General features: G+C 36.8%; 2 protein-coding genes across 2 annotated transcripts in view; both read right to left on the bottom strand.

Annotated features, from left to right (window-relative positions):
- The window catches only part of LOC109839370 (uncharacterized protein SYNPCC7002_A1590), a 7,657-nt gene extending 1,847 nt beyond the window's left edge, over positions 1–5,810 (bottom strand). Inside the window, exons 1-6 of the mRNA XM_020407798.1 lie at positions 5,723–5,810; positions 3,840–4,030; positions 3,696–3,741; positions 1,869–1,951; positions 1,663–1,779; positions 4–64 (exon numbers count right to left, since the gene is read on the bottom strand). Of these exons, the coding sequence (XP_020263387.1) occupies positions 4–64; positions 1,663–1,779; positions 1,869–1,951; positions 3,696–3,741; positions 3,840–4,022 (490 nt within the window). The 5' untranslated portion in view covers positions 4,023–4,030; positions 5,723–5,810. The remainder of the gene's footprint in view (positions 1–3; positions 65–1,662; positions 1,780–1,868; positions 1,952–3,695; positions 3,742–3,839; positions 4,031–5,722) is intronic.
- Positions 6,903–22,533, bottom strand: LOC109839369 (pheophorbide a oxygenase, chloroplastic). The gene is made up of 8 exons (XM_020407797.1): positions 22,307–22,533; positions 20,857–21,268; positions 19,888–20,123; positions 19,673–19,799; positions 18,901–19,037; positions 17,814–17,973; positions 14,258–14,536; positions 6,903–7,282 (listed from the first exon to the last, which is right to left on the bottom strand). Exons 1-8 carry the CDS (start codon positions 22,531–22,533, stop codon positions 7,028–7,030), a joined length of 1,833 nt encoding a protein of 610 aa, XP_020263386.1. The 3' UTR covers positions 6,903–7,027.

The following is a 22,740-nucleotide window of genomic DNA, read 5'->3' as shown; positions in this document are numbered from 1 at the left end:
CACCCGTTCCCAGCGGCTGCCTCGATGCGTCTCCTGAAGCCCAGGCCTTGTAGTCCTTCACAAGCTGCGATCAAGAACCGTAACGGTCAGTTCCGTAATTAAACAGGATTTTGTAGCGAAAACATCAAAATTCGCGAAGCCTTTAATCAAGTCGGATAGCTGAATAAAATAATGGGTGAATTTCATGTAGACCCCCTGAACTCTGGGGGTTTGCACGTAAAGTTCCATCAACTTCAACTTTGTTTGTTCCACTTAACCCCCGAACTTGTCTCACCGTGAACTTTTGACGAGTCACGTGTCAAGCATGTGACAACAGAGGATGAATTAAAAATCCCTCAGTTTATTAAGAATTTTACCCCTTTGTCCTTCTTTTTCATTTTTGGGGTTATATTTCAAGCAGCGCGCATTCTTGTGATTTCATCATTTATGGATATCAATGTCGGGGGAATGATGGAGAAACTCCAATGTTGAGAAAAAAAACATTTTTGTAATTTCATCATTTATTTATGGATATTAATGACAGGGGAATGATGGAAAAACTCCAACGTTCAAAAAAATTATTTATGGATATCAATGACAGGGGAATGATGGAAAAAACTCCAATGTTCAGAAGAAAGAAGGGTTTTTAACGTATAATTCCCACCTTTTATTTAAGGGGTCGGATTTAGTTAAGAAGGTCCCGCTTTCAAGATTGAGTTACAGTCTTCCTTTAAAAACAAGGAGAAAAAAAAGGAAACAAAACTGGGGTGAATTATCAAATGTAAAAGTATAATTCCCACCTTTTATTTAACGTTCAAGATATAGCAGCGTTTGACATGTCCAAAGAATCACCAAGTGTGATGCCAACAACTATGTAAAACAAAACAAAGAAGAGGCGTTCAAGAGAACGAGGAAGAGGAAGTGTGTTTGTCATTTTAACATTAGACCCCTCCATCTCCTTGTAAGTCGCAGAGGGATTGAATTACAGTGAATTAAGGCAAAATCTTTGTCGCAGGCCCCACGATTTTTGTCGCAATGTTTCTTAGGCCGAGTAAGTAATTTGAGTCAGACTACTACCAATTCTAGACTACTACCAATTCGACAGGGAAGACGAGACTTCTCCTCGTTGATGAAGCTCAGAGGAGAAGCCGAATTCACATGTCCCTAGGAACACCGAGAGGCATTTGGAGCGTCATAAAGATGTCTACAAACCTTCTGATTTGTGGTTACAAGAGCAAATAGGGACGCGTCGAACTTTCAATTTCTAAGGTGTTTGGCACAATCAGCATTCTAGTGAATCCATGTGATGATAACAATCCTGATAAGCCAGTCTATTATTTCAGCAGAATCTAGACCGAAATGGGAAAAAAGACATGCCTAGCAAAAAACCAATGTTAACTGTTGCACTATAGCTGTGCGTAATTTGGTTATGTGGGTAATTGACATGCCATAAAAAAGTATGTCCCATTTTCTCAAATTTTGAATTATTATCTATTTGTTCTTTTTTTCCTAATTTCATACCACGTTGCAGAAAGTTAAAGCTTTGCGTATCTAATCACGTGTAACTTTTCCTTGTTTTACTAAAATTGAAATGAACCTTTCATTTGTTGGCTGCATGATGTTCACGCAGAAAGCATCAAAACACTGAAGTATCTGTGCTAAATTTATTGCACGGAGACTTACCTGATTCAAAAATCGTGGAAGCATCGATCTCAGTAGCTGCTCAAGGACCTGGTTACCAGTTGATTCAATCGCTTCCACTGGTATTATTCGAAATGCGAAAGGTATGTCTATATTAACCTGAAATTATAGAAAAAAAGGGTAAGAAAATAAGGTAGAGATCCTGATCAAAGATAAAGCAACAATCATGGTGCACTAAACAAAAATACCTCAATAGTCGTATCTGATGTGAGCTTCTGCAATCCTGAGTTGTTCAAGCCATTACTGCAGGAAATTCTATTCACCATCGAAGCTGCATTTCCGACACCAAATCAATGTCAAAGGACTCCTGAAAAGGCATTATATAGTCCAATTAAAATGCAGAAATTAAATTTCTTGGCAGCATATGGAAAACAAATTGAACTTAATTAGTATTAACATTCCCAAACAAGTTATGGTCTCATCTTCTCCCTGCTGAGACCATTATCCTTAAATAAATAGGCGAATAAAATTTCATGATTTAGTAAACAGTAAACACAATATTATAACAACTAACCAGCATACAGAATATACAAATAGCAGTCATAACCTGTAGTTTTCCCCAATTGCGGACAGACCCCTTGTAGTTCTATTCTTGCAGACGGACCCCATTTGTAAAATTTTTGACTATTTTACCCTCAGAGGAAGAAATTTTTTCCGACAAATAGACCTCCTGAGGGTAAAAGAGTCAAAAAGATTCTCTCAGGAGGTCTATCGGCAGTTGGGCACTAGTACAGGGGTTTTATCTGCAATTCGGTGATAGTGTAGAAGGTCAATCCGCAATTATCACTTTTCCCACAGTAAATTGTCTTAGAAATACTCCACTAGTATTCCACTAACTTCCGAGTATTTATGTTTCCATTATATTGCCTCATTTAGAAACAAAGACTGTGGCCTTGAACCTACGACTTGTCACAGACCCGCAATCCATAACAAATCCTTTACCATTCCTGAGCTACGTCAAAAAATTTCGTAAATAATTATTTTAAATAGGTCGCATACAAAACTGACATCCTATGTCACAGAACTGCAAACAGCACAAGTTGAATTTCTGGATACTCACCAGCTTATGGACTGTGATACACATGCCACTTATAAACCCCTCAACATAACCCAACAGAATGTATTAATGCACCTTCAGTCGTTTTTACGCAAATCCATTTCACAGTTAAGTACTTGTGATGAACCCCTCAGTTCGAGACTTGAAATGTCTCATGTCTAAACAATTCCAGAGCACAGGGACTAAAAGAAACAGGCTAATACTATATAGCATAGCACTGTCACAAGATCGGCCATTTTCATGCAATCAGATTTCTGTTGGCCCCCATAAAATATAGGATATACGACAAGTTTTGATGAATGATGCCAGGTGAGAGATTAATCACTCCAGTGGTCTCGATTACAGATGCAAAAGTGAGTAAAAGTTAGATGTTTTCTAGTCCTTGCCTTCTAGTATTTTCAAACGATTACAATGAGTAGAAGATCTGTTTTTCTTTCTCCTGCCCTCTTATTACATCACTTATACAAGACCCACTACTGACCTCTGCAGTTGGAAATTTTCTGAGGTCTCCTATTATTTGCTTAGAACGGGAGATGTTTTCTACTCTAGAATTTTCGAGGGCTTTCGGTGTGCCTCTCTTTTTGTCAATTTTAGTTGTTGGTTAAAAATCGAGGCTCCTTCCTTTTTTTCCTCTTGAGGACAACATTGTGCCTCTCAAGAATTTTTTGAGGAGCAACATTGTGCCTCTTTCGGTCAATTTTGGTTGCTGGTTAAAAATCAAGGCTTCTTCCTTGTTTCTCTTGGAGAAGCTACATTGTGCCTCTCAAGATTTTTTTGAGTCGATTATCTCTCTTGATATGGCATCACGCATTTTCATATAATTACAAAAAACCAGTAATACACATCCCTCAAATTATAAAAATGAAAGCATCACAGTAACTATTTTAGGAATTACAAAATAGGCATTAATCCAAAGCACAAAATTTATAAATTAAAATCAGTGCCAAGTAGACAATACCAGAGAATTTCTCATTTTGTGCTTCCACCAGCGGTGACCCCTCCAGCTATCCTCAAACAATCAATAAAAATATCCAAAAAAATTCAAATTAATTCTGAAAAAACAGACAGTTGACAAATTTACTAAATTGATACCATATCATACCTTGCAAGATAAAAGGCTAATACAGCACCCAAAAGGCTCCTGCTCAACTCTGACCACCAGAACTGGACACACCTCAAATCCTAAGAACTTGATTTGGTAAACATAACACCTGAAAGTGTTCTCGTCAATGCGCTCGATCCGCTGAGCATCGAGCACCGAGTACTGGCTCACTGGTAATCTCATGTACTCCGCTGCTCAATTCAAATTCATTTAATTCAATTTATTTTTAAATTGCAGAATGCTCTCTATACGTTTGCTGCCACTTGCCACCTTGCAATATGTACTACTGAAGGTATTAATGAGTTTTTTAGGGGGGTAAATTACATAAACTTTGCCTGAGATTTGCAAGACTGACAGAAGATCCCATGAGGTTTTAAAGGTGACACTTTATCCTCCTCATTTTCAATTTCTAGTAATCACCAATTTCCATATCAATTTTCCTATTATAATCATGGAAAAATTGCTTCAAGACCCCAAAACTCAATTTCCATTGTGCTGTAGCCCCCCTTACTTTCCCTAATATGCTGCAGCCCCTCCTTTTTAAAAAATTACGTCCAGGCCCTTCCAGTCCAAAATCCCGATTTTGCCCTCCCTTCACCTCCATCCTCCTCCTCCTTTGCCGGTCCCCTTTTGCCCCTTCCCCCCCCCTCCCTAACCCTCCCTCCCCCCTTCCAGCCCCCATCCCTCCCCCACGCCGCCTCTCCCGCTCCCACAGCACGCCGCCTCCCTCCCCCATCGCCGCCGCATGCCGCCTCCCTTCCTCTCCCTCACGCCGCCTCCTCCCCCCCCCTTCCCCAACACCACTCGCCTACGCCACACCGCCTCCCTCCCGCTCCCCCCTTCACGCGACAGCCTCCCCACCTCCGCTAGCCGCACCGCCTTCGCCTCCCCTCCCGCCACTCCTCCCCTCCTCCCCACCCCTACCTCACTCCGCGTGCACATCCCTCTGCGCCTCTCCCCCGCCGCCTCCCTCACCCTCTCCAAGCTCCATGACCCCGCTGCACCTCCCCCTACATCTCCCTTCTCCTCCTCTAGTCCCCCTCTGTCCCCTTCCCTGTTCCGCCGCTTGCGCCGTCCCGAGGAACTTCGCGTGGGCACATTAGTAAGAGTTAACATGTTAGCCGTAAGAGTTAACATGTTAGCTGTAAGAGTTAACATCCGCTGACATGAGAAAGAGGAGGGTAAATTTGGGATTTAAGCCAGCTGACATATCTAATCATGAGCTGGCATGTCTAATCAACTGCTGGCATGAGTTGGAATCATGATGGAGGGGCCTTGGGCATATTTTTTTCAAAAAAAGGGCTAAAGCACATTAAAAAAATAGGAGGGGTTGGGGCACATTAAAAGTTCAAATTTGGGGCCTAGAAGCAAATTTCCCTATAATCATATATGTGCTTGTGTTATTGCCATAATAGACCCAAAATTCTTTCTAAATTGTATATTAGGCCCCCAGGTATTCATATTTCTAACTTACATCCCAAATCCATTAAGTTCTTCCAAATAGCACTCAATATAAATAGATTTTTACCGTAACTTATTTCTAATTTTTTTATATCAGAACCCCAAGTCGTCATATTTCTAAATAACACCCCAAGTATATTAACTTCACGAGTCAACCATACTGCGGAAACAATTATGGCCAAAATCCAACTTAAATGGGTTTTTGGCGTAAACTAGAAATTTGAAGGTTTAGGGGCCTACTATAGAACTTTTCAGGTGTCTAATGTGACAGAAGATTCTATACTTCCATACAAGAGGGTATATAACCGACAGATTATATTTATATGATGTCATCTTATAAAACTTTAGGGTGGGGGTTTCCACAATTTACCATTTTCTTTGGAGAAGTAGGGAGAAGGAAATGAGTTGGGTTTAGATTATACCAAGAGGGCGTTGGAGCTGGAGGACGGAGGCGGATTCGGAGCGCCGAGCGGCAAAGCGGGCTTTGGGGGCGGAGGAGACGGGGCGGCGGCGGAGGGGGTCGAGGGGCGCGGAGGGAGGGGAGGGTCGTGAGGCGCACCGTGACACGAATGATGGAGGAGGCCATTTAACGAGACGAGAGAGAGAGAGAGAGAGAGAAGACGGGGAGTGGGTGGTTTGTGTTTTCGAACGGTGTGCGGGAGGATAACTTGGTATTGAGAAGTGACACGTGGCGAAGAGAGGAGGGATAGCACAGGAGTCATCAATTGTCTTACGATATTTGGTCCCTTAAATTTTTTTTTTATAAAATTAGCCCTTACGTTTTTGAAATTGCTATGGGGTCCCCAAACATATGTGTTTTTTAAATTAGAGCTCCGCTATTAGGGGTGTTAACGGAGCAGATACGGCTCGGATATGGCACTTACCATATCCATATCCGCTTACCCATCTCGGATACAGATACGGATACGGATATACGTCGGTAAGAAAAATACATATCCATATCCGCCAAAATCGGATACGGTTACGGATATAGTTGCGGATATATAAACGGATATACATGCGGATACAAAAAGGATATGAGAAAACTAGATAGTATTCAGAAAAATATAGTCATATGATACAAAAAGAGTTCGTTAATATGTTCATTATGATTGAAAAGCTAAGATTAGACATCTTGATCATCAAAATTAACCACAAATCCATAATCTAAGAATCGAAACTATCATAAGAGTATGACTAATATGTATTCGGATATTTTCGGATACGGATACGGATATTTCACTACAAAACCATATCCGTTACCATATCCTATCGGTTATAGATTTGAGTAACCATATCCGTATCCTAACGGATACGGTTACGGATATTTCCTCGGATACGGATACGGTTTGGCACCCCTATCCGCTATGCAAGATACCTAAAAAAAGAACAGAAGGATAGCCCTGTTGCGTCAAAAAGGAAAATCCACTATAAATTTCATAGTCCTCGTGGTGAAAACTCACTCCAAAAGCGAGCTAATACACAAATAAAACTGTTACTTCAAATGTACGGCCCAGTCTCATACGTCTACAGGTCAGGAGAAGGCAGGGCACATGAGAGACGGGAAATACCCACATAATACGCTGCTACTAAAGATGCTCATTCATATACTTTTAACACGTACAGATCTTTCTATACCCATCAAAATTGCGTACAATTGTCTCGGTTGCATATAATACATAACTACATGAACACACGTTCGTAAATAATTTTTTTTCTTAGTATATTCAATCAATCTCAGCATGCACATAATCCACAAAGACAAAGTTCTTCTGAAACTCATGGAGCGCATAAGCAACAGCGGCACTCAGTACAGCAGCCCCAGCCACCAGAAGCCGCAGCTGGATTGCAGAAGGGATCCCAGAACTTGCACATAAAACCACGCTAGAAGCGATGAACAATTTCTGGAGCATCTGGAAAGTTTTGTACGCATCTCTGCAGGAGGAGCATTTTGCTGTGTGTTGCTCAAATCGGTCCAACATCTGCAGAAAGAAGTATATATCAGCTTCAGTTATAAAATACCTAGAACAGCAGAGCACAACTGAGACTGAGTATAAAATCAGCGGTGAAGGATGTTAGGCAGCAATAACTTCATTCAGATATCTGCGAGCTCTGAAGGTAAGAAATCTGCTCTTAAATCTAAACAATTGTTTGCTTCTAGTACGAACAAACAGAACCTCCAACCCATAATTGAATCCTTCGTATTTTAGAAAGGCGACCAAGTTCATCATATGCTTAAGTTTTCACTTCCAGTTTACAATTGGTAACCGGCATGTTCCATATCGATCTCTAATAACTGAAATGTTGTTCAAATTTTATTGTATGTAATTTCATGTTTTTTTTCCCAACTTTTCATCAGCTAGCAACGTAACAGTTTGTAGCTGACAGCAGATTTTCCTCCAAGGTTTAGGTGTTAAAGACATGTTTGTAATTTTCAAATCTTAAGGGAAGGTTTCCAATTTTCAGGGACTTTTTCCACTTTCAAAATTTTCAGGAAGTTTTTGTAATTTTCATACTTCAAGGCACTCTTTGTAATTTTGCTTTATAATTTTTTAATCTCAAAGAGCTGTTTGTAGTTTTCAGATATCTTTTTTTTAGGGGTGGTGGTTGAGATTTCTAGTTTTTTTAGAGTTTTTTTTGTAATTTTCAGATCTTTCAGTGATTATGTGTAATTTCACATTTTTTTAGGAGGATCTTTATTTATTTATTTTCACTTTTCAGAGTCATTGTTATTTTCAGATTTTTTTTTCATCGCAAAAAGTGATGGTTTTCAAATTTTTTTGTTAAGTGCCACAACTTTTAAACCTATTGGGGGTTTTCTAACAAAATCTACAGAGGGTATTTTGGTCATTTAACCACAGACTAAGCAACATTGTTCACTTTGGGGTTTTCTGTCAAAACTTAGTGGGGGTTTACTATAATGTTTAAAATTTATTGGGTTTACTGTAAAACACCATTAGTTACCGGAGGTTTAGTGTAATTTACCCTAACATTAACCGCATGTATATTTTGTTTATTATTTACATTTTAATTTATTGGTTAAATTGAGAGTTCAACCCTATGTTGCATAGACACGGGTACGGGTATGAGTACGGGTACGGGTATGAGTACGGGTACGGGGCACGGCAAATTTGTAAAAAGTAGGGTACGGGGACACGACGGTGTATATATAAAATAATTCACTTTAGATCAATATTAAATTACATACCTACTACATTTTCATGCAGATCAATGGCTTTCAAGAGAATATCAGCTATATATATAACAATTATCTTTCATGTCTCAACCTTTTCTTTTATTTTTAGGTTCTTTCATTGTATACAAACTCATTCTCAATCTCCCAAATAAAATAAGCCCCTTTGAACTATGTCCTTTAAAAAGGGGAAAAAGAAAAGAAAACAAATCAAACTTCTTTGAATGTACCTACTGCTACCCTGTTGTTATTTTTACCAAAAAATAACAAAATTTAATGAGGTATCATGGTTAAACAGCCCCAACTTTAAGACGTCTGAGAGAGAAAGTTACCTCCATGTGATGCATGATGTCATGTTCCACTAAAGCAATAAAAAAGTAAGAAAAGATAAGGAGAGAGAGAACAGAGAGCATCGTCTTCATCTCTTTGCTCAGCCTCAAACCTTAGAAACCATGGCCAATTTTCTTGGAAAAAAAAAGAAACCCCATGGCTAGCGAAAATTTCCTGTGTCCACGCCGTTTGGGTGCGGATCCGTACCTAAAACGTGCCAGACACGAGTACGGCCCCCTACTGCCCGTGTCGGGGTATCCTAGGTTCAACCTAAAGTAATGAAGGATGATGATTCAGAGCTTGAATTCAAAACTAGATAAAATATGAAGAGTATATGTCAAAATACCCAGAATATAACAAACGGAGGTGGGAAAAAACGTGACCTTGAGTTTTGATTTTGCAATCACGTTGCCAACAAAGAAGGCCCCCATCAATTAAGCCTAACTATTTAATCAAATTGAATATGAATATTGCTTAGATATTCGAATTGAATTGGAATTCAAACACGGTAAAGCTAATTTAATCCACATTCGAAACTCAAGGTACTTGATTTCATTAGGTTCATTTCCATCCTCAGTGTTAGAAGACAGAAATAAAACAAGTATTGAGCTAGTTCTTTAGTTTATTATAAGAAAGTATCCATTAGACACCCAATCCATGACATTGAGTCATGGTTTGGTAGGGGGTACAAGGACGGGAGGTGGTATGGTGTGAGGTGCAAGAAAGATCATATATTCTTGTTATTTTTGTTCGGTTGAAAGGAGGGTTAGGTGAGGTACATGACCGCTTCTTGTTTTATTGAGGAAATGGGAATGGGATCTGAGGCAATTGAGTTAGTTTACGTACAATTTTACCCTTTGTTACCCTTTTGTGAGAATATTTCAAGAACCATATTAATGAGATTGTTTATGATTTATCAAAACAAAAAAGAAAGAAACACTTAGATTGCCTGTGATTTATTAAAACAAAAGAGGAAAAAAATAAACAAAAGAGAAAAAATTAAGGTCAGCCCAATAGGCCAAGACAGAGAAACAATCTAGAACCATATATTTTCAACTCTCAGAATGGGCATCTACTCAAAAGGTCGCTACTTAAGCATTGTTATCGTCTCTTTTTAGTTGTGAGAATTGAGAGAGAGAGAGAGAGAAAGAGAGAGAGAGAGAGATTTTGATAAGAAAGTTTAATAAGATAATTATGAAAGATTTGTGAGGATAAAAAGATAATCGTAAAACAAATCTTGTCAATCCCTCCCCCTAAATCGGAAGGATATTTCTCTTTCCTCGGTCCTCACCTTTAGCTCATTTTTTTCCTTTCTCTCGCTTCACCTCACTCTATGTGACCTCACCTTCCTTTCTAAAACCTCCTACCAAAGATGATTTTTGGTTTTGTCCCTCACCTCACCCTATTTCCCCTCCTACCAAACCAAGTCTAAATGTGCACCAATGAATACAATTTTTGGATCACTAGTATAGTGCACGTGCTTTGCACGAGAGTATTATTTGTATTGTTTTTTGTTTTTAAAATTGTTTTCTTGGCTGCAAAATAATGAAATGACTTATACAGCAATATAAAATCCGAATAGTTATAATTTTGTTTAAATAAATAAATTGTACAATAAAACTGTGTATAAAGAACTATATGATTAATTATTATAGTTTGGATAATTGTTATAATTTATTCATAATTTATTAAAATAATTATAATACATTAAATAATTTTTTCTCTTTTAAATGTAATATATTATACATAACATAATTAAAATAATAATATTATTAGTAACTACATTTTAATTTCATAATTAGTTTATTAATCTCGTAAATAATTTACTAAACTGTGTAGTTATTAAATTATAGTGTAATTTATTAATTTAAAAATACTATTAAAATTATCATATTATTAACATTATTACAATTATAATAAATATAAATTATTTTTCATACTATTATCATACTTTTAAAAGGCTAATAAGATAAAAGGTAACAGGTAGTTGTCATGAGAGGTGAAACCAAAACGCATAAGGCATAAGCCTAATGAATTTTTATTATTTTTAATTTTTCTAGAATTTTTAAATATTATGTGAAGAAAAATTACGAATAAATTTTAAATTTCTATTAAATAACATAATTAAATAATAAAATAATAGTGTGACTAAATGTTTTGAAAAAGTGAGGAAATGCATAATTAATAAGAGGTTACATATAATTACTGAATGATTAATTACCACTACTAACAAAATTGAGAATTATCAAACTTAAAAGGGTAAAAATGAAAATCAAAAGTTTTGACAAGGCAATCCTCTTCTATATGTAGTATAGATATAGATTAGATTTTTCAGTTATACACTAATCCAAGAGTTGATATCATTTATTGCACATTTTATAAAATAGATTGATCTACTCAATACTTTCTCCTTTTGGCTAGTGGACATTTCATGTCTTTTTGCACGACTTTAATTCTGGTCCTTCTTTGTCAACGCTCTTCTTATCTCTTAACCGAGCACATAAACACCATTTAATTTCTCTCTTGAGATACCTCGATATATGTTTTTATTTCTTATACAAGAATGTTTCTCTAATGTTAAGTAACTTGAAATTTTCTTGATGCATTGAGATGAAAAATATTGAAAATAAATTTATTGGGATGACATTAGATAAGATACTTAAATAGATGGATTTATGAGGCATTACTCATAATATTACACTAATTACCAATCAAATTTACTTTCAGAGCTTCAATGAGCGCAATACACTAAAGAAAAATTCTCAATTTTTTACATCATTCATAATATTCATTCTTCCACCTACACTGGTAGTCACATTTTCCAAGATGATAATATCAAAAACATGACAATAGTCATATTTTCCGAGATGATAATATCAAAAACATGACAAAAGCGGCTTAGCATGTTGCTTTCACAATAAGGGTACAAGAGATGCATCCAAAAATCCATATGGTCCTTTCACTTGATAAATATTAAAAAGAATCACACATAATGAGCAAATTTGATTCGCGCATTGAAGCGATATTTGAGTGAAAAAGCCAAAATAATTTATGGTTAAGCATTTTGCATGGAAATTTCTTCCAAATTTATGGATAAATATTTTTGGGAGTGGTATTATAGATAAATTAGTGCATATGAAGAAAAAACGGATTAAACTTTTGTTTCAAAAATTTCTTTTTTTAGTTCATGAATAAAAACAATTATGCGAATTTGTATTGTAGATAAATTAGTAATTGAAAGGTCAAAAAATAACGACTAATTTCCTATAAATCTAATCAAGTGATATTGACCTAAGGAAAATACGTTTTGGAACCCATGTTTCCATTTCCAAGCCTATTGTGCCCAGTTTTTTCAAAAATGAGTTTCCTTTTTTATGGAACCAATGCACTATACACAATGTTTTAAAAAGCCTACGCTTAGCCCGGCCAGACGTATGCCTAGACCTAGGTGGTACCTAAGCTATCCGCCCAGATTTTGGCAGCACCCAAGGAAGCATAGTTTGTTTACATGGACCGCACTCTATAGGTCTTGATCGTGATTTCATCTGTTGCAGTCTCCACATCCTCCAACCTCCTCCAAACTCCTTCAACTTCCAATTATGAACATATTTTCTACCTCCTCCAACCTTCAGCAAACATCCACCACCACTTAAGCAAAGAAAAAAAATCTGCTTAGGCGTGAATCGGTCCTAAGCTTTCTATAACATTATCTACTATCAATTTATTGTAATTAAAAAATAAAAAAATAGAAAAACTATCTAAGCTCCCTCCTAAGCTTTCATCCAGGCGCCTAGGTTCTGGCTTTGGGTCCAACACTTACCGTCTAGTGTTTTCTATAACCTTGACCATGTATGTTTCTAGAGAGTCATTTTTTTAGGGACCAATACACTTTGTACACTTTCTTTTCCCAAACAAAAGAAGGGAAATTGTTATAATGAATCAATTTTCTATAATTATGTTTTCCTAGCTTCTTTGACGACCAAACAGGCCCGCACGAGAGAGCCAACTGCTCCATTATCGCAATTTATTATTTAATGAGAAAGAAGAATAGGGTTCCATCACTTGCTAAGCTCTAATAAAAGAAACAATTTTTGTTGTTCATATTTTGAGCAATATGGAAAGTGTAGGTAGAGAAGGAACGACCTGTTCTTTTTTGCATTTTATTTTCTTCGAGTAGAATAATGGAGACAAAGCAGATGATCCACTGTTTAAATACTAGTCCCCAAATCTTTCATTTATTGAGATTAATCTTCAAATCTTGATATTTTTCAATCAGCTCCTAAATCTTTTAAGTATTTTGAAATAAGCCCCCTAAATTTTTTAAAGCTTTTGAAATTAGTCTTTTGAGTTAGCAGTTAATTGAAAGCTTTGATGGATTAATTTCAAAATACTTGAAAGGAGTTGGAAAATTAATTTTAAAATAGAGCTAGGGACTAATTTCAGAATATGAAGATTTGAGGGTCCCTAGAACACTTAAATGTTTAGGGGACTAATCTTAAATATCAACATTTAACAGAATATTATTATTATTATTATTATTATTATTATTATTATTATATTTATTTATTTATTATTATTTTTTTTTGGGGGGGGGGCTAAGATGGAAAACCCCTTTTATTTATATATTAGTATGTATAATGTACTATTCGCTGTAATCCTCCTCAATCAATGTGTATATTTATGGCCTTGGGTTTACTATAACTTGAGTTTCTTGGGTTTACTATAACTTGAGTTAACCTTTGGTTTTTATAATACTCCACTCTATCATTAAAGTTTTTGGGATCCACTACAGCTCCCTACAGCACCTATCTAAAGTGGAACTTCCAAAAACTTTAGTAGGTAGTATAATATAAGAGATTAATGGATATCATTGTCATAGGAGGGGATTTCCTCCTTGACGCCTATGTGGCACAATCCCCATCATCCTCATAAAGTAGGAAAGAGAGTGTGAGTTGATGGGGATTTGTGCATACTTTATGAGGATGGTGGAGATTGTGTCACATAGGCGACAAGGAGGAAAATCTCATCCTATGACAATGATACCCATTAATCTCATAATATAATTGAAAATGTATTGGAGGAAAACTAAGTTTTTAGCCGCTTTATTTGCATGTGCACAAACAATATATGCCTGTATGTGAGTTTATAATATTTAATATACAATGGTTAATTTTAATACGACTTATATGAAATTATTTTCACCTTAATATACAATTTTGAAATCGCTATTTTCACTTCCTAATTAGCAATGATCTTTTTCATACACTTCAGAACATTCTAGAACTAGTGATGTCTGATACTGAACACCTGCTGGAGGCTTTTGATGGAAAAGAAAATTCATAGTCATGACGTGCATAGTTGGAAAGTGATGTAAACAGTCTAATCCCAGAAACTTAAACTTGGAGAATTAATATATTTCAGGCTGAACCAGTACCTCACGTTTGGAAAGCATTGTGGACGGCAAGGATTGTTGGTTGGCAAAGCCAAACCAATCAGGTTGGCTGTTGCCATATCGCCTCAACCAATTTCGGAATGCCAAAACCAATCTGTCAGCCTGTGTGGGAGTGAAAGTGAGTTTTGTATATTGCTGGTTGACATCAGCAGATTCCTCCATGGATTTGGAAAGAAAAACTTTCTCTTGACCTTGAAGAACAATCATGTCACCGTCATAGACCTTGTTTGAAGTCCAATGTTCATACCAGCGAGGGACCAACTACATCATCAAACAAAGAACATAGACAGAAGCATTACGATTTTACCCAATCTGGACGACACAGTGTGACCTTCAAAATAATGATGAGCACAAAACCAACACAATTGCTACATGTTAACTAGCAAGATAGATAACTTCGTCAAAGACATAAGCAGAAAATATCATGGAAATGGATATGACAGCATGCATAGAAACTAGATCTGGACATCTAGCAAGGAAACCTATGCTGTGACAGCATGCATAGAAAATCTCCAACACTGTAAACTGTAATAACATGGTTATTCACAATTTAATGAAAGTATCATCAGAATCTCCAGCAAGCATCCTCAAGTCCAAGTTTCTGAATGTCCGATGCACCAAAAATCAAAAATAGACGGCAGCAACTATTGCTGCTTAGAACCTTCACAATACACAACATTTGCCTCGAATTTTCAATATGACTATATCATGAATGTCCGACGCACCAAAAATAAAAAATATACGGCAGCAACTACTGCTGCTTAGAACCTTACACAATACACAACATTTGGCTTGAATTTTCAATATGATTATAGTGGCACATGTTACTCATGACAGATGTTTACATTAGAAAACAAACTTTTCTAACTTAAACACTACAGAAGAGAGAGGTAATTTCATATTGTTTTTGAGGTAATTTCATATTGCTTTTGTTTTTGTTTTTTGTTTTTGTCTGGAAGTAAGCAGCGAGACGATTGCATGCAAATCATGGGTGGCTGCCAAGTACTTGGAGATAGTTAGCACTATCCTACAAAGCCATGGAAATAGAACGAGACTACAAAAATATAAACAGGCATCATCCATAATACTGCAGGTTGGTAGATGTTAATGACCTTTAGTTGCCTTTGATGATTGTAGCTCCACTTACAGCCTGCAGCTTTGTCTTTGGGTAAGCACGGGTACCTTTACCTGCTTCCTAACAGGCTTATTGGCCTTCTCTCTCACCTCTGTCTACTTATTCCTTAATTACTGATAGGAGCATCAAAAGAATGAGCCACTCAAGAAAAATCATCATTCTAACTTGAATTTCTGCTTGCTCATGTTGGCTTGAATAAGCTCGATAGGACATATTTCTTATTTTATGTTAAATTTAATCATATAGGTCAATTGAAAAACATGAACATGTGAATTTTATCATATTGCAAGCAACTTATGACATTAACGAAGCTTTAGCAAATGTTAGAAGAGACCAAAATTACTCCCGTACAACCCACTATTGTATGAGTCACCTAACTGATAGAAAAGAAAAGGAGTAATTGAAAAGAAACTTTGAGCACTTATTTACGTTTCTTCTTATTGAACACAACGGCCAAAAATTCTTTAGAACCGACATTAAAGTTCAATTCTGAGGATCCCCGATAAAACCAGCGTTGAGAACAATTCATGACTAATGTTTGCTACATTTTAGTTCGCTGAAAACCTATAAATGAGCCTAACTCAAACAATACTGCTCACTCAATTTAGGCTCCTTTACATCCGTACTTCCTGCAACTGGTCATATTTTGCTAGTTGTTATATATTAATGATACTAATATTGGACACGGAGTGGAATTCAAGAGCACACACAGACTCTCTTACAACCAGATCAAGTTAGGTGGTTATATTGTAATCCGAAATCGTAATGTCACACAATTACTATTGCCAAACAATTCCTTGATAGTTTTCTTATTGTTTTTGGCCTCTAGTTTCCAGTATTTTCTTTATTATTATTGCTGACCAATCTCTACTCTCACAGAAGAGAACACAACCGGTCATATTGCTCATGCAGCTTTAACTGATGAATAATATTTTAAATATTCTGTTCTTTGGTGTGCTATGATATATAGAGAGAGAGAGAGAGAGAGGGAGAGAGAGGGAGAGAGTAGAAATAAGGTTGAAGAAGTAAATCAACGTTAGTGAACAAAAGAATTTGATCAGTCTTTTATTTTAGACTTGTCTATCTTCTTTGGCGTTTTTGTAGGCTTTCCTTCTATGACCACCTTAAGTGAGTACTTTTTCCTTCTTCGTTTCAGTTCTGATATCTTATTCAAGTCTATTCCTTGATCCTGAAAGCTTGTCGTTTTACTAACTAAATCTAAACTGATGATCTTACAAGGCTTATCTAAATTGATGATCTTACAAGGCTTATCTAAAGTGATCCTTCTTCGTTTCAGTTCTGATATCTTATTCAAGTCTATTCGTTGATCCTGAAAGCTTGTCGTTTTACTAACTAAATCTAAATTGATGATCTTACAAGGCTGATCTAAATTGATGATCTTACAAGGCTTACCTAAAGTGATGATCAATACATCACTGTCAAGATTCTGGTTGCTCTTCTTGTTCAGCAGTGGGAAGCATACCGACATTTGATGTCACAAGTGCCTACTAACATAGGGAATTCTTGCCATAAAGTAAAAGCACCACATGCATCATAACCACAACTACATCATGAAGGATCACAACCATAATCTTAGCAAGCATTTGACCATAATCTTAGCAAGCATTTGACCACTGATTGGTTTTCTTGGAACGACCAGCACCAAATTGGCCAGTGTTGGACCACTGGTTTTGTTGGAGCAACCAAAACACTACGTTGACGAGGAGAGGGCAGAACAACAGGCTTGTTTTAAAAAAAGAGGAGAAGAGTTAGATTCTTTTTTCTTTGGTTAATTAAGGAGGAGACGGAAAGATGATCAAAAGGCATGAGGAAGTGCAGAGCTAATGCTTGATTTGACAACCCATGGACGGCCTCAAGTTTAAGGCTTAGCCGCTTAAAAAAGTAGAATTTTTACTCTAGCTTTCCTAGTATACTAACTACTCTAATATTTGTAAATTTTTATGGAAGTTTATCAAAAGCAACACCATGAACCTTAGCATTTAAAACAGCTGTAACCCAGGAGGTGCACCAACTATATAACTCGAGATGCATGTACAAGAGCCCAAGGTAGGAGCAATAGATAGAATATGAGATACATTCACATGAATGCAGTACATGAAAGTAAAATCAGCAAGATGCGGAAAAAATTGCTAAAGCAGGATGATGAGAATGTAAGTTCATAGGTCAACAATCAGGAAGATTAGAATAACTATTGTCTGATAGTAGACGCTGGAAGAAATGTATTAGCTATATAATCTACTCCATATATGTAAGAACATCTAACTGCATAATATATCAATGACAAAACTAAGGTCAAAACCATTATTGTTATTCTAAACTTCAGCTAAAACCGTGTGCAAGGGCAAAAATAACTTGCTTGTGAATCAGCTATCCATTTCATACCTGCCACCATTCAGGTCCTGGCATTGTAAACTGGAAGAAGTTTCGGGCACTACAAACAATGGAACGGGTCTTCCCAGGTGCCATAGGAATGTTAAAGGAACAAATCCATATGACCCATTTTTGATCTCCCAAAAAAGGAAGCTTTGTGTCTATCTCTATCCTGAAACAGTTATGCATATTAAGAAGATCAATATGAATATACGAACTTGAAAGCGCCAGTACACTTGAGAAAAGTCATCAAATCACAAACAATAATTCCACACTTAAAAAGAAATACAAATGAATGTAGTAGAATCCTCTCATGTGATTTAGAATAACTAGGAATTAATCATTACCTTTGTTGAAATGGTTCTAGATATGACTTCTGTAATGCACCCAACAGCGTTTTCACAGGCCAACTCTTTGCTCATACCTATTAATTATGCACCCCTTTTTTGTTCATTTTTTAATTATTTTTATTTACTTTACAATTAGATTTTGACCAGGAGAGTGGTCATTTGGTACAATTATTAAAACATAAAATATAAAAAATAATAATAAACTTGCAAAAATTGAAAACCCTAGGCTCGACATTCTGGGAATTTAAAATTATCTGAGTATCTGTTTTTGCTATCCCAAAACAAAACAAGGCATCAAAAAGCCCAAGCCGAAGGCACAACCCAATAGGTTACAACTCAAGGCCCACAAATATTAATAAATAATAATTACATAACTGTTAAGCCCAGTAACGGATAAAAAACAGCAAAAACAGATGGTTTTTAAATTCTCAAAGATGACCGAGGCTAGGGTTTTCGTATTCTCTTTTTAACTTTTCTTATCTTTTTTATATTTTTTGTTCCAATATCCAGCGCAAGTGGCGTTTCTCGTGGTCAAGCTCTAGTTCTGAATTAAAAGTGAAGTAAAATTAAAGCAATAAACAGTGTCTAAACAACAAAAGGGGTGCATAAGTAATAGCTCAAAGATGATCTCAAATGTAATAACACTTAATATGCATTAAAGAATAGTTTTGCTTCTATTTCTATTAGGGTTAGGGAACCAGGAAATTGCTGCATCCAATCAAAAATATAGACAATAGGGCAAAACTCACTTATTCAAATAATAGCACGGGGCAACAAATTTAGCACTTATACGAGGGTTCCCTGCATTTGCTCCAGCAAATCCCCAAGCACCACTAGATTCTAACTTAAATGGCAGTGGTTTCGCTCTGTCCCTCCTTCCAGTTACCTATTGGAAGAAAAATATGTTAAGAATGCTACAGACAGTATTACACTTCAGAAGAAAATGAAATAATTATACTCATGGGTTAGCTATCAGACTTATTGTAGATGATTAATTATCAGTTACCAATATCCATGACAATGTAGCTGTAGTGACTGAAAGTAGAGAGTGAATATGTCAGCAGACAAGCAAACCCAGCAAAATTTGACAACATAGTCAGAAGTATGATGTTCTAGTGTCAGTTTTCTATCAAATAATATATATTTGGGATTAGATTTTCATGTATTTATGTGCTACTTTATGTTCTGGAATTAAAAATCTCAATGAGGTTTACACATGACTACTCTTACAGTCCTTTCACTGCATCAAAACAAGTTTGATGTTATGTTGAGGGTTGAGGTTTCTAGAGTGGAAGAGCACTTCCTAGAGATCCAGGCCCATCAGAATAATTGCTTGACATTTATTTCATCCCTGAAACTTCCCTATTCCTTTATCAAAACTAGTAATTTTTCTGAAGAAATTACTAGTTTAGAAAGGTATCTAACATATATACATACCTTGTGGTGTGCAAAATCAAAATGGGAAGGATCCGACACATTTTCCACTAGTTTAAAAAGGTATCTAACAACATATATACATACCTTGTGGTGTGCAAAATCAATATGGGAAGGATCCGACACATTTTCCATAAGCGTATCATACCCATAGAAAAGGTCTCTTTGTATTGTCACAGTTGAGAAACCGGGATCATTAAAATCATCAGGCAACCTAAAGAAACAAAAACATAAAGAAAGTTGAGTTAAATTTTGAGGGGGAACCCTTAATACTAAAAGCAAAAAATGTCAAATATACTAACATTGGAGGCTTGGTTTGCGATGCTTTTTCCCAACCATTCTCATCAGGCCAAACAAAGAGCAATCCCTGTGAGACTAGTGTGGGCAGTTTTGCCACGCAAGCCCTCGAGGACTGGGTTGCCCGAGCCTCAGGCCCTTCAGATGAAGCCTGTGGTATTTTTGTGCATGTACCTTTCCCATCAAAGGACCAACCGTGATATGAGCACTGCAAGCATCCATCTTCATCAATTCTCCCTTCCTGTCACAAAATTCCAAGAAAAGAACCATGTTAAGAAACATTGCAAGAAACAAGATCAAAGCATTGAATCTTTGCTCATTTGCGCACAATGCACCACACTCTATAACAGACTTCAAGTTTGATTTTCAAGAAACAATGTAAATTCACCTGCATTATTTAACTATTAACAGGACCCAAGTGGAAGCCTTCTATGCATGATATTTTATTGGACTGCAATTTTGTCCTGCTATTAACATCAGGTAACACAACCTAAATCAATCATTTGACCGTCATTTGCCTTAATTGTACGAGATTGTACTAGACGCATAAGTTCAGCCTTCCGTACACAGCAGTTAACAGCACCTAACTTATGCGTTTTTTCTCAGCACTATACTGTAGTGGAAATAGATGGAAGCATAGCTCAAACACCCATAATGAATACGCTCCACTCTACATAATTTTCAGACAAAAATATCAAACTATCCAAACAGTTATAACAAAACCTACACCGTTCAACTAAATAAGCTGTCACTTGCTGCAGGAATGTTACTATTCCTAAACTACCTCACTTGGGAACAACTATTAATTGTTCTTATCGAAATATGTTTCAATCAATTGTTTCTATGAAAAAATGATCTTAATTGGTTTTCATTTCGAATGTTCATTTGCCAAATCATAATATTACCATAATAATATGTGCAACAACAACATTACGACGATAAAAGATGAAAACTTTAGGGAAGAGGAAGAATACAGAGAGAGGAGCGAGACGATGAGGGCATCGGTCATCAAAAGCGACCCACCCTCCAGCGTTGGGATCCCTCCACAGCACAATCTCTCGGTTGAGGAGCTGAAATGGGGTCGGCCTTCGAGGATCGAGGTCCTCAATCAAGGACACAGGGTACCAGTGGTCTCTCCACGAGAACGAATCAGAGTCGGAACTAGAAGCGACCGATCCCTCTTCGATTTCTGGGGTCTCGAAGTTCTCACCCTCTTCTTCGGATATTGGAGCCGGAGCTGCCGGCGGCGTCGCCACCCGCGACGGCGACGGCGGTGGCGGGAAAAGTTGGGGCTTTTGAAGGGGGGAGACGGAGGGGTAGAGAGAGGAGGAGAGCGGGAAGAGGAGACGACGAAGGAGAGAGAAGCCGAAGCGGCCGCCATTTTTTCTTTAATTGTTGAGGATTCTGGAAGTGATTAGTTTATTATTGTTGTCGTCTTAAAAAGCTTTTTCTTTTTTTCCTTTTTCCTTTTTTTTTGGGGGTTATTTATTTATTGCAAGAAAAAAGGAAGAAAATTGAAATAAGAGTCGTTTTGTGACTTTTGCTCCATGTTAAATATTGACTTCGATTCAGGGGTTCTCAAAAACAATTTGGCATATAAAAATTAGAGTCTCTACCAATACATACATTTTTTTTCTCTTTTAATGAGAAAATTCTGATTAAAGAAATATTCACCTCGGAGTTCAACCAACATAAATCTAAAATATAAGAAAAAGATTATATAATTTATTGATCTCCAAGGTATTTCTTAACAATCAAATTTCCCCTGAAACCTGGGAGCCGTCTATTCGGAAAAAAGGATAATAAAGGTAGTATCCGATAACTATGAACAACCTGAAATATGATTTCTGCAACATTATTTATTCCCTTATTTATTTGATTTTTTTCGGTTTAAAATCCTTTTTTAATGTTTTTCCCCCTCAACATTGTAAAGGACAAATTTTCAAAACCAACCCCTTTCACTATTTATTTTCAAAAAACGACCGTTTTTTTCCAAAAAAATTTAAAAACCGACCTGGTTTCAGCCCTGGAGCTGTAAGCATGCCGGTTTTTGAAATTTTTTATCCGAAACTTCACGGGAGTTGAACTCCCTTGAAATTTAGTAAAACTGCTAAACTTCACGGGAGTTCAACTCCCGTGAAGTTTCGTAGTTCAAATTTTTTTTTTTTGAACTGCGAAACTTCACGGGAGTTCAACTCCCGTGAAGTTTCCGAAGTTTTTTCACAAAAACCGACCTGGTTTCAGCCCCAAGGCTGAAACCAGGTCGGTTTTTGCAATTAAGATTGATAGGGGTTGTTTTCTGCGATTAAATTTCTAAATAGGTTGGTTTTGAAATTTTGATGTGAAATCCAAGTCCTAAAACTAGAGTCGAAGCTTCCAATCATGAAATCAGATCGGCGTAGAGAAATCTGAGGTGGGCCATGCCTGCCCCTGTTTCCTTCTGCTGACATATATTTTCTTGCACGCAAAGCATCGGCATTGGGCGATACGGTGGATCTCCAAAATAATCTCATCCACACAAGAATCGTAGCCCAACGGCCTAAAACGCCACCAGCAAAGCAGCACGTCACGTCCCACATTGAGAAAACAAGAGCAAAAGTCGGCAACGATACGTTACAAGTCTTGAAGCGGAAGCAACAACCACGATCCATGGTTGCATACGCCAAGGGCCAGTATTGAACTATGAAATTCCCTCTAAAGTTTTAAAAGTGACGCTCTACCCCCCTCATTTTATACTTCCAAGTCAAATAATCATCATTTTTTTGGTTGTAATTATTGGTTTCCAACGTAACAACGATAGATATGTTTACATGGACGTGGATACAAATGTCATATCCCATGATATTAGCTTTTACTCT

Source organism: Asparagus officinalis, chromosome 4 (genome assembly GCF_001876935.1).
Source record: "Asparagus officinalis chromosome 4, Aspof.V1, whole genome shotgun sequence".
NCBI classification, from domain to species: domain Eukaryota; kingdom Viridiplantae; phylum Streptophyta; class Magnoliopsida; order Asparagales; family Asparagaceae; genus Asparagus; species Asparagus officinalis.
Note: the sequence above shows the minus strand (reverse complement) of the source record. Positions and strands in the feature narration are given on the sequence as shown.

What these genes read in the sequence shown, in the direction of transcription:
- LOC109839369 (XM_020407797.1), bottom strand. Translation starts at nt 22,533, where the DNA reads ATGGATCGTGGTTGTTGCTTCCGCTTCAAGACTTGTAACGTATCGTTG. An exon ending in GCAGAAGGAAACAGGGGCAG is followed by an intron (nt 21,269 to 22,306) that starts GCATGGCCCACC and finishes CAACAATTAAAG; the next exon opens with AAAAAATGGCGGCCGCTTCG. An exon ending in TTGATTTTGCACACCACAAG is followed by an intron (nt 19,038 to 19,672) that starts GTATGTATATAT and finishes TTCTTCCAATAG; the next exon opens with GTAACTGGAAGGAGGGACAG.